We start from the raw sequence: 12,056 nt of genomic DNA on the forward strand, positions 1-12,056 counted from the left end.
GTGCAGCTATATGACTCCGTATGAAATATAGTTTATTTATACAACAGCGTAAGTAGCAACACTTGTTATGAATGTTTATGTTTTCTTCTTTTTTTCTCTCATGAATCACGTTGCTGTCTGCTGTGTGTGCGTGCGCACCCATATGCGCTCAGTCTCCACCCACCTGATTTCACTCACTGTGCGCGCAGATAGGCATGAAATAAATTTTTTTTAAAAAAAGAAACGCGACCCCGACGTGTGGTTTTTGAACGTACAATGGGCCTCATGTATCAATGTTGCGCACTTGTGGCGTAAATTTACGGCATAAACTTGAAATACACCAAAGTCGCCGAGACATGTATCAAGCAGTGCGCACCTGCCCATTTCTGGCGTATGCCTGATGTGATCTTGATAAATGCGGCGGGTGGAAACGATCATAATTATAATAAACACGCCCATAAATATTCAGACTCCGCTTCAGACACACCCTCATTTTACGACATGGAACCCGGAAAGACGGTAATGAAAAAGAACTCCACCAATCACGACGCGTGCCAATAGAGCGTCAAAAGCGGCTGTCGTATCAATTGTTTTGTAGTATATAATCAATAAAGTGTTACAGTGGTCCCTCATTAATCACTGGAGTTACGTTCTAAAAAACAGCCCGTAATACGCGAAACCGCGACGTAGTCAGCGTTATTTTTTACAATTATTATAGACGTTTCAAAGCTGTAAAACCCCTCACTACACAGTTTAAGTTCAAACCTTAGTAGGAAAATAAGACCAAACTGTTTTCAGGCCCAAACATTTGTTTGAGAAATAAAAATAGAACGTTTTCCTATAAATAATTATGATGGCATTTAGAACTAACAAATTAATTTTAACGATCAACGAATGAGGTTGGACACATAAGAAATTATTAATAGTGACTGACCAGTATTTCACAGATCGGGCCTCTGCATCCTGACGCTGCGCCTTTTTCCACTCAGACCTGGCTGCAGCAGGTGTTTGTTTCCGTGTGACAAACACAGTTATGAGTAGTTGTTGCCGCTCTTTTCTCTTCTGGGCAACAAGATTCTTATAAACAGATACGCAGAACACAGAACACTGTAAAAAAAAAAAGGCATGCAAAATTGGACTAAATACTCCGCGAGACTCTGAAGCCACGACAGGTGAACGGCGTTATAGTGAGGGACCACTGTATTCTCTTTTCACATGTCAATAATTCTTGACATGTGGATATTTGCTCACTCAATTAATAAGACACGCCTAATCTGTCAGATTTCTTTATTTTTTAAATTTATTTCTGTATTTATTTTATTGTGACAACTGAATGGAGACGACAAAACCTGGTTGCAGCACGGGCGAATTAAGGGAATGACGAAACTACAGTTGTTATTATCAATTTCATTGTCTAAAACGATCACACCACATAAAGTTAAGCTCAGCGCTGCTCTGGCTCCAGGCTCGAAGTCTGGAGAAAAGTCGAGCAGCGCTGTCTTTGCAGTCAGCGCTGTGACCACGGATTGTGCTCCATAACAATCCCGCAAAGGCGGGATTTGTATTGATTATTATGTAGTATAATCAGGAAAGTGTTATTTATGTAACATATGCACTGATTTGTATAATGCCACTGTTTATCATGTTGATCATCTTCATTTTTATGTGGATTCCAGCGCTGGTTCATTTTGGTGTATAATTTACGCCACCTCTCGACCTGGTGTATATTTTCAGCGCAGCGTACGCCAACGACCACATAAATGCCAAGTAGCGCAGCCGTTTTGGCATACACCCCATATACGCTCAAATATCGCCGTATGCAACGTTGATACATGAGGCCCAGTGTGAGAACATGAATCATGCGCTCTGAACTTTTAAACCCTGCGGTTTTGTCGCACAGTTTGAGCTGGAGCCGAGTACAACGACTGAAAATATCGTACAGTGTCTGCCCAGCCAAGTCAGTGTCTTTTTCTTTTTCTTAATCTAGCTTTTTCAGCTCCACCTGGCTTTTTTCTGTCCATCTTTTATTCATGGGCCACTCCTCCTGTACTTGCTAGTAGCGCAAGTCCCATCTGAGAGCACAGGGCTTGATTGGACTGAACTAACTGTAATGAATGCATAGGGGTGTTAAACGTGTAATGGGATGTCCCTACCTCGGGCTTTGGAAAAGATAACATTGCAAAAGAAGCAGTCTTAAGTTATTTTCTTGTGAATTTTTGTGATTGTAAGACATTTATAACAATGTCTTCTCTTTAAGATACAGCAGCCCAAGTGTCTTGCTGTGTAGCCTAACAGTGGTGGTCATATATGTATGTATATATTAACACCCCCCTCACAACGGCCCCAGGTTGGACCAGCCCACCGGGAAAACTCCCAACTCTCCCGATTACCCAGCACGCGGTAGGGTGCAACTTATACTCATACTTATACTCTAGTGTGATAATAATAATAATTAAGCCTATCTGTTACAATTGTCATGAAAATATGGAAAGTGTATTAAACATGTGCTAACAGTGTATGTATGATGGAAGGCAACAGGTAAGACATCACCTGGCTGAGCTCTGGGCTGTTCAGTGGATTTAGTCACATTCTGAGTAACCACTGGTGAGCCTGCAGAGAGAGATCATCACAGAGGAAAGCTCAAGAAAAAACAGTGAGAATCAGAAAAGTTCACGGTGTTACATACAAACAGGCTGCACGATTTAAGCACACCAGTAGGGATCCAAAGTAAACAAGGCCGTTGCTGATACCTGCTCATGTTCTGATGACAGAGTTTCTAATCTTTGGGGGTCTGTCTGTTCATGTCTAGACTCTGTTTATGTTGGAACTGGTCAAAGTGCCTTTCAGACTTGGTGTTTGCAATCCTAAAACATGGACCTCACATGCCTCTGGTACTGCTGTGCTCTCACCTTTGCCGCTGTGCATATTGCTGGACCATCCCGTTCGCCGTACAGCATCATATGAAGGTTCTGACAAAGACAGAAAACATGAGGAGTTTAAATCAGTTTTAATGTTGGGATGCTGTTGAGAATTGTTTGTGTTCCACTTCTCATATCATTCTATATTATTTTATATTATTCTTCTATATTATTCTAAATATGACCACTTGAAAGTGCTGTTTATCCTGTAAGTAGTTAAAAAAGTGTGTACTTTATATAGTGCCTAATGTTGGAGACCAGAAGTCATTAATTACAATGGAGCCTGAATGATGGATGATACTGCACTACTACCCTCTTGTGGTAACTTGACTTGATAACAACCTCCTGATGGATAATGTTGCCCCCCCACCCCCACCACAAGCAGATGTGTGGCCATTATAACCTTGAAAATGCGATATTCAGCTTTTGTTTTGGACAAATTAACATTTCTGCAACGTGTTTTGGTTTGAAAACTATCATAGTTTGCATTTAGTATGACAATGTTTTCTGTTGGAAGAATTTGAACCATGGCACTCAAAAGTAATGACAAAAATGGAATATTTGAAAAACAAATCAATATACATACATAATACTCTTGTAAGTCTTTAGTGCTTGCTATAAAGTTTCTTTGAGCATTTCACCAACTAACATGACTGTTTCCAAAGGTTATACATGAGAGGTGTCTGATGTACCCTGTACCTTTTCCCATTACAGTTTTTGGCAGTTCTATTTTTTCCCATATGATGTGCATCTGACTAATACTGCACATTGGAGGATGTTACCCATGTGGCACAAGTGTCTCTACTCATATAGTGTAATGACAAAAGTAACTGTCATAAAAAAGAAGAATTCCACAGAACAATGAGATGAGTGTCCAAGGCAATGTGGTATTCTTTGGCACATAGCAATAGAATAAATGTGCATTACAGAAGGCAATCAAGAACCAGCTGCAGCTGAGAACCAGTTTTGGATTTTTCAATCCATCAGAATTCTATGCCTCAGATGTTATCAATTCCTGTAATCAGTACTGCTGTGTTTTTATGACAGTTCAATGTTGAAAAAACCTCATTTGCCAAGACATCAAATGTGATGTCATGATGCCAATCTATGTATCTAAGAACATGGAAAAACACAGGCATTGATGCTGAAAATCTGTGTACATCCATGCTTTTACACATAGAAAATTGTTCAGGAATTGATAATGGAATCAATAAAGAATTGGACTGATAATCAGAATCGCTAATGGCATCAATAGATACAATGTCATCGATCCCCATCTCACAGTTGGTAAAATGGTTTCAACACAGTGATCAAAAAAAGAAAAAGAAAAACCTGCTGCAAATTAACATATGACAAATAGACATACAATGTGTGCAGATTATACAGTCACCCCGACTGTTTCTCTCCACATCAAATCCTGACAAACAGCCAATCTGGCTCTGTTTCCAAAAGCTCTACCTGCTGTGTTTCTGCAGTTCAAATCTGATAGAACGGAAAGCTGGAAAGCTTCCAATAACAATCAATCACTCAGACACAAGCAGATAATAAACCACACAATGTATCGTTCCCCTGCCAATCTCTCACAAACACACTCATATTTTCTGTCCACCTGTCCAGGACCTTTCATGGTTTGTATTACCATGCACTAAATCCGCTCAAAACCAAATACAAGGAAGTATTACAGTATGGTTTTGTACAGCTGGTTATATTTTTCACATAGTGCTGTGTGTATTATACTATTAATTCTGGTGTTGCACTCCACAAATCTTTTTTACCAGGAGTTGACAGAACACGGTGAAGAAAGAGGTTGTGACTGGCATCAACAAAGTCAAGAGGCAATCCCAGATCTCATTTTTACTTGTGCAAAGTAAATGTTTCAGATGCAAACAGGCTGACTCAGGATACTGGTAATATGATTTTCTAAACTGACTGTGGAAATTAAGAGGTGGAGTAAAATGAAACCCAGCTGCCAGAAAGTGGAATCAAGGATAGTGTGTCAAACTGTGTGAACATGAAATTTAAAGTGGCTGAAAACTAAATTATGTCCTCACCACCAACTAAATATAAAAATGTGCCTATTTGGAAAAGTGCATCGATCAACATTATGTGTTTGATATTACAAAAATGTAGCAATGCTGCATTTGGTGTTACTGCTACAAATAAATAAATAAGTAAACAGACTATATTTTTACAGGGATCTTTTCTTTCATTACATGCTCAAAACTATTGGAAATTTGGCAAATTGGAAGATTTGAGAAAATAAATCAAATGAAGTCATTAATTCAAAAAAGATTTGGCACCTGACTTACTAAAGGTTTGTATGTGGAAAAATGTATGTAAAAAACCATAGCACTCGCAGAAAAAAGGTGCATACTGATTTACAAAGGGCACTGAGAATTATGGCTTTCAAATGTGCACAATAGCATGTACTGTCTATTCCCTTTACGAATATGCAATTTGGGGTTTGTTCACCAGCATGGACAAAACTGCATATGTGCCAGTGTAACTGGTGTCTATTTTGCATGCTTGAAAACTTGGCACTGGTGCATTTGACAGACTGCCGCTCCAGCAGCACAGAGGGCGCTGCCTCCTCATACATAGAATAGGGCAGCACAGTCTCGCTTGAACTCCTGCATGATATTGCGGGATTTGACCACTTCAGGGGATAGCCGGCCGTTGTGCAACAAAAACACAGCATCACTTCTAACAGAAAATGGTGTACTGTTTTGTTTTCGGCTGCACTCACTGAAGCAGTCGTGAAAAGTGCAGTTTTTTTGGTTCCCAGTGGAGAAGGGAAGACAGAGCAAATGGGAGAGATTGTGTCGGTAAGTTTTAGCCTACACACCAAGCCAGAGTAGCTATGGTCTTTCGGCTGCACAACCGCCTCGACATGTTTGAGCTCCAGGTCATAGACAAATCGCAACACATGTCCACTTTCCACCACATCATCACTTTCTCTTTGCATTTTCACTTTGTTTACTGTGTAATTTGCCCAAAAACTCAAAGAAAGTACCATGTTTCTGATGGGGATGTTTCAGATGTAGGATTATTGCATCATATGCGTCATATTTTACCCAATTAGCTCCTGCCCTCAAATGAGACTGTGCAGCCCAATTTAAAGAAAAAAAAAATTTGTAAATGTTAATTGTTGCTAAGCATTGTTACTTTGTACATGTTTCTTTAAGAATAAATGTCCCCATGAGTTACAGGTGGACTACACAGATGCATATAACAGAGTATGTGTGGGATATCACAACTGTGCACACAGGACATTGTGTGAATATACTCATGTTCTAGCTATAAATATTAATAAAAAAAAAAAAACAAATAAAAAATATTTCCTTTTTCAGACATTTAATGATTGTTATATCCAAGATATTTAAGCAAACTGGTGAATAATTATGCTGCATTCTGTTGGTGGAATGCTGAGAATTGTGTGCACAGTTGTGTTGCATAGGCAGAACACAGTATAATTATGAATCAGGTTGTGTGAATACCTTGGAACAATAATAAAATGTCTGAAATATGGTTGTCTTGTTTTAAATGCCAGCACATACGTGTATCTGCAAGTGGCTGATTTAATTTCATTTTGTGCTTATGCCCATCAACTCATGCAAAATCCTCATTTACATAGTGGTGTCTTTATCATGTTACCATCCTCTATCAATTGGGAACTTACGAGGTCTGTTAGAAAAGTATCGGACCTTTTTTCTTTTAAAAACCTGATGGATTTGAATCACGTGTGCTTGCATGAGCCAACCTTGAACCTTCATGCGCATGTGTGATTTTTTTCACGCCTGTCGATTGCGTCATTTGCTGGCAAGCAGCCTTCGTGTGAGGACGTGTGTAGTGCGCTCGTCGGATTTTCATTGCAAGGAAAAAAGACGGAACGACTGGGCCAGAAACTGCCAGAAACTGGGCGACAGCCAGGTGAAAACCATTCGGAAGATTCAGACGGCTTTCGGTGACTTTTCAGTCGTGTGACTATCTGAGAAATTGTGGAAGAGGTGGGCATGTCACAGCATGTCCTGTGAGACTTCAACACGAAGGTGCTTTTGCTCCGTGGTCAGCAGCTTCGGCATGAATTTCACTGCAACTCTTTTCATGGCCAAATCTTCTGTCACAGTGGAATGTGCCGAAAAAGTGCTGATGTCCACCTCTTCCGCAATTTCTCGGATAGTCACACGACAGTCCCGCATCACCACAGCATTCACTTTGGAAATTATCTGGTCATTTCTGCATGTTGATGGCCGACAGGAGCGTGGCTCGCTCTCCACCATGTGCGGACGTCTTTAAACCGGTTGTACCACTCCTTAATCTGTGTGATCAATCAATCAATCAATTTTTTTTTTATATAGCGCCAAATCACAACAAACAGTTGCCCCAAGGCGCTTTATATTGTAAGGCAAGGCCATACAATAATGATGTAAAACCCCAACGGTCAAAACGACCCCCTGTGAGCAAGCACTTGGCTACAGTGGGAAGGAAAAACTCCCTTTTAACAGGAAGAAACCTCCAGCAGAACCAGGCTCAGGGAGGGGCAGTCTTCTGCTGGGACTGGTTGGGGCTGAGGGAGAGAACCAGGAAAAAGACATGCTGTGGAGGGGAGCAGAGATCGATCACTAATGATTAAATGCAGAGTGGTGCATACAGAGCAAAAAGAGAAAGAAACAGTGCATCATGGGAACCCCCAGCAGTCTACGTCTATAGCAGCATAACTAAGGGATGGTTCAGGGTCACCTGATCCAGCCCTAACTATAAGCTTTAGCAAAAAGGAAAGTTTTAAGCCTAATCTTAAAGTAGAGAGGGTGTCTGTCTCCCTGATCTGAATTGGGAGCTGGTTCCACAGGAGAGGAGCCTGAAAGCTGAAGGCTCTGCCTCCCATTCTACTCTTACAAACCCTAGGAACTACAAGTAAGCCTGCAGTCTGAGAGCGAAGCGCTCTATTGGGGTGATATGGTACTACGAGGTCCCTAAGATAAGATGGGACCTGATTATTCAAAACCTTATAAGTAAGAAGAAGAATTTTAAATTCTATTCTAGAATTAACAGGAAGCCAATGAAGAGAGGCCAATATGGGTGAGATATGCTCTCTCCTTCTAGTCCCCGTCAGCACTCTAGCTGCAGCATTTTGAATTAACTGAAGGCTTTTTAGGGAACTTTTAGGACAACCTGATAATAATGAATTACAATAGTCCAGCCTAGAGGAAATAAATGCATGAATTAGTTTTTCAGCATCACTCTGAGACAAGACCTTTCTGATTTTAGAGATATTGCGTAAATGCAAAAAAGCAGTCCTACATATTTGTTTAATATGCGCTTTGAATGACATATCCTGATCAAAAATGACTCCAAGATTTCTCACAGTATTACTAGAGGTCAGGGTAATGCCATCCAGAGTAAGGATCTGGTTAGACACCATGTTTCTAAGATTTGTGGGGCCAAGTACAATAACTTCAGTTTTATCTGAGTTTAAAAGCAGGAAATTAGAGGTCATCCATGTCTTTATGTCTGTAAGACAATCCTGCAGTTTAGCTAATTGGTGTGTGTCGTCTGGCTTCATGGATAGATAAAGCTGGGTATCATCTGCGTAACAATGAAAATTTAAGCAATACCGTCTAATAATACTGCCTAAGGGAAGCATATATAAAGTGAATAAAATTGGTCCTAGCACAGAACCTTGTGGAACTCCATAATTAACTTTAGTCTGTGAAGAAGATTCCCCATTTACATGAACAAATTGTAATCTATTAGACAAATATGATTCAAACCACCGCAGCGCAGTGCCTTTAATACCTATGGCATGCTCTAATCTCTGTAATAAAATGCCCAGAGGATCGTCACCGAAAGCCGTCTGAATCTTCCGAATGGTTTCCACCTGGCTGTCGCCCAGTTTCTGGTAAAATTTGATGCAGTAGCGCTGCTCCAGTCGTTCCGTCTTTTTCCTTGAAATGAAAATCCAACGAGAGCACTAGTTCAAGGTTTGCTCATGCAAGCACACGTAATTCAAATCCATCAGGTTTTTGAAAAAAAAAAAAAGGTCCTATACTTTTCTAACAGACCTCGTATACTGATTAAATCACCCACTGTCTCCATCCCAATGTGCAAAAGTTTGGACTGTGTGCAATTTAGCACTCATTACATGGGATCTTAGAAAATCAGGCACTCGAGCTTTCTGAACATTTGGAACATGCTGTCACAGTGTCATCTAGTGGTAAAATGTATGGTTCACGTGCAAATCATAAAAAAGTGATGTACAGCAAAATCTTTCTCTTATAGGCCTGTCACACCATGACAATTTAGCCAGTGTTTGCTGATTTATGAAGAATTTAGCAAAAATGCTGGCTGCATCAAATAAGCTACATCTGGTGTGCAAATCTATATAAACTTTGTAGATTTTATGTTTACAGTGTTAGATTATACTGTATATCTTCTTGTTATATATTATAATGTGTAAAGAGGATTTGCAGGGAGTTCTTGTTTTCACGAGGGAATTATTCAGTCAAAAGCAGGAACTGGTCAGAAAAAACAAAAACACACTAAAATAACAACAAAGCTTGGAGCAAGACACTTGAGAAATTAAGGCAAGATTTTGCAAGCATCTGAAGTTTTGATGGCTGTTTACATTGCTTTGTAATGGCAGTCATCTGCCATTACAGTCAGTCACAGTGCAGAGAACACAGAAATACTGCAACTTTTATGAATTTTTGGACTGCATAAATATTTCTTGTCAATCAAGAAATCAACACCAGATGTGGAAAATAAATGGATCATTTTGAAACAATCCTTGATGTGTTGAAGCCCCATTTTTAATGTAGGCACATGACTTCTTCAATTTAACACAGAGTCCAAAAGTTTTGAAACATTTTTGTAATCACTACTCAAAGCAAATTACAATCCTTCGCAAATTACAATCCTTTAAACCAACTGAACTCAGTTACAGAAAGGAAATTGCTCAAGGGCAAATGAGTGATTTTAATAACAAGACAACCAAGTTTTTGTTTTTGTTTTTTTTTCCCAGCTACTCAGACATTTTCCTGTCTGGTCAGGGGATCAAACCTAGAATAGATGGCACAGCCCCTTCTTGAACCCATAAGCCACCACTTCTTTTGTGTGATAGAAAGCAGATTATTAAGATGATTCCGCATCCTTATGTGTCTTCATGTAACACTCACTGACCCAAATAAACTCCTCCAGTCAGAGGAAGCATCTGAGACAGCACTCAGCTTCCAATGTCCGGGCATATTAAACCATTAAAACATGGCACAATACTGCCCTCCTGTGGATTACAATAAAATCAAAAAGCCATATAGCTCCTGTAGTTGATTCAAAGGTGAAGGAAACCACATTTTAAATATGCTTTTTCCATTTGATACAGACACTCCAAGTACTTTACAATGAAATATTAAGAAGATAAAAGAAAGAAAGCTTAAAAAATATGTTGAGTTTGTCTGGAATGATCACAAAGTACTTTATTTTACTAAACTCATTTTCAGCACTGAAAATTTCAGAAACAAATTTTAAATCTAATTGCCTCTTATACAGCTTTTAAAGGAGAGTTTGTTTTCCTTTTCCTTGCTTGCAGAATATTATCCAAAGGAAAAACAGCCTGCTCTTCAGGGGGCAGTTGATCTCCTCACTGATGTTCAACTTTCCAACCTTTAATATTCAGTTATAACTGATGTGTATGCACAAAAACCATGTGTACACATTTGGACCACACATGAAATGGTGTGTATAAAAGACAAGTGTGCATTGAGAATGTGCACAACTTATGAAAACTTTACATGGTGTGCACACAATTTCAGAGCAAGTCAAACCTGACATGCTAAAGTGGAAATGAAAAATAAGGTGAGACAGAATTTCACATAAAACAACCAAAGTCACAGTGCTTGCAGCTCTTATCATTAAAATATTACTTCTGTTCACACATACACAATTATGTACAATTTACCAAACTCTCTCTTGTAAATAATTGAATGTGTACTAAACTTTATCAGCCCTCTTGCTAATATTTTGTCCACATGTATCTCGCAATTTTTTATTTTTTTTTTTGGTTGATTGTAGGTGCTCTAAACAGTTACAGGTGTGTTTTTGTTTCTTTCCCCCAATTCAGTACCTTTTTTTCATGACTGCTGAACCAAGAGCACCAAATGTTCATTTTCTTCACCTCTCTGGTGGCTGTTTCAATGTCACAGTTCTTTTTTTGCAGTTCACACAATGAGTCTTTACATTATTTATTGTTAAAGATGTGAGTCTAAAGTTGGCTTGTGCATGTACACAGACTTCCCAGTGATTGTGATTTATAAAAGAAGATCATGCATACACACAGCTTTATAACACCAGCATAAGTATGTTTACTTATGCTGGTATAAACTACCATACAAGCTAATTTCAGGCTATATGTAACTTCAAAACAATACACATGTTTACAATAAAGGTGCCTTGTTTATCTTTATTTATTTATTGTCAGATCATAATTTAATGTGAATGAAGGGTCAGGAGTCAAAAGTAAATGTTGATGTTGTGTGAAATATGTTATAATTTGTAGGAAAATTAACAATGTAAATCCAAACTAAAATTTCAAAACAATAAATACACAGTTCTTTAATCTGGTGGGCTTTATTAATATGCAGAGAATCTGCCAGTTCAATTTAATTTGTTTATAAAGACCCATAAATCATCCCAAAGTACTTCACAATGGTTAGGTCTAAAGTTACCCACAGCCATTCATTCATTTATTGATTCACTTTGCATTTTAGAGAATGCATGCCCAGGTTTTTCTAAAGCCACGAAATGAACCCCCAGATGTCTCACTTCAGGCCTTAGTCCTGTCTGCAGTCAAAATGAAGGATTTATTGTCTTCTGTGTAAGTGGAGGTGACAAAAATATGCAAAATGGTGCACATGACAAAGTTAGAGATGTGAAAGCAAAATATAAATATATAAAATTTGATCAAATAAAAGAAGTGTGAAAGACAGAAAGAAAGACAAAAAGAAAAGAGTAGCCCAATAATAAGTAGGTTGCCGGAGCTCAGCAGGACTGTCAGGTTCAATCTGGCGTGGGTCGGTAGGATAGCCAAGGAGCAGTGACTGAAGGAGTCCTGGGAGACTTGCGTTTCCTGCCTGCCTTGCTTCCAGACAACCTCTCTTTGTTTTA

General features: G+C 39.0%; 1 protein-coding gene across 5 annotated transcripts in view; it reads right to left on the reverse strand.

Moving 5' to 3' along the window:
- The window catches only part of fli1 (Fli-1 proto-oncogene, ETS transcription factor), a 134,484-nt gene that overhangs the window by 20,388 nt on the left and 102,040 nt on the right, over positions 1-12,056 (reverse strand). For all 5 annotated transcript variants that reach the window (XM_034168003.1, XM_034168007.1, XM_034168004.1 and 2 more), the window contains 2 exons: positions 2,889-2,948; positions 2,530-2,589 (listed from right to left, as the gene is read on the reverse strand). In XM_034168003.1, the coding sequence (XP_034023894.1) occupies positions 2,530-2,589; positions 2,889-2,948 (120 nt within the window). The remainder of the gene's footprint in view (positions 1-2,529; positions 2,590-2,888; positions 2,949-12,056) is intronic.

The sequence above is a fragment of the Thalassophryne amazonica genome, chromosome 4 (genome assembly GCF_902500255.1).
Source record: "Thalassophryne amazonica chromosome 4, fThaAma1.1, whole genome shotgun sequence".
Taxonomy (NCBI): Eukaryota; Metazoa; Chordata; class Actinopteri; order Batrachoidiformes; family Batrachoididae; genus Thalassophryne; species Thalassophryne amazonica.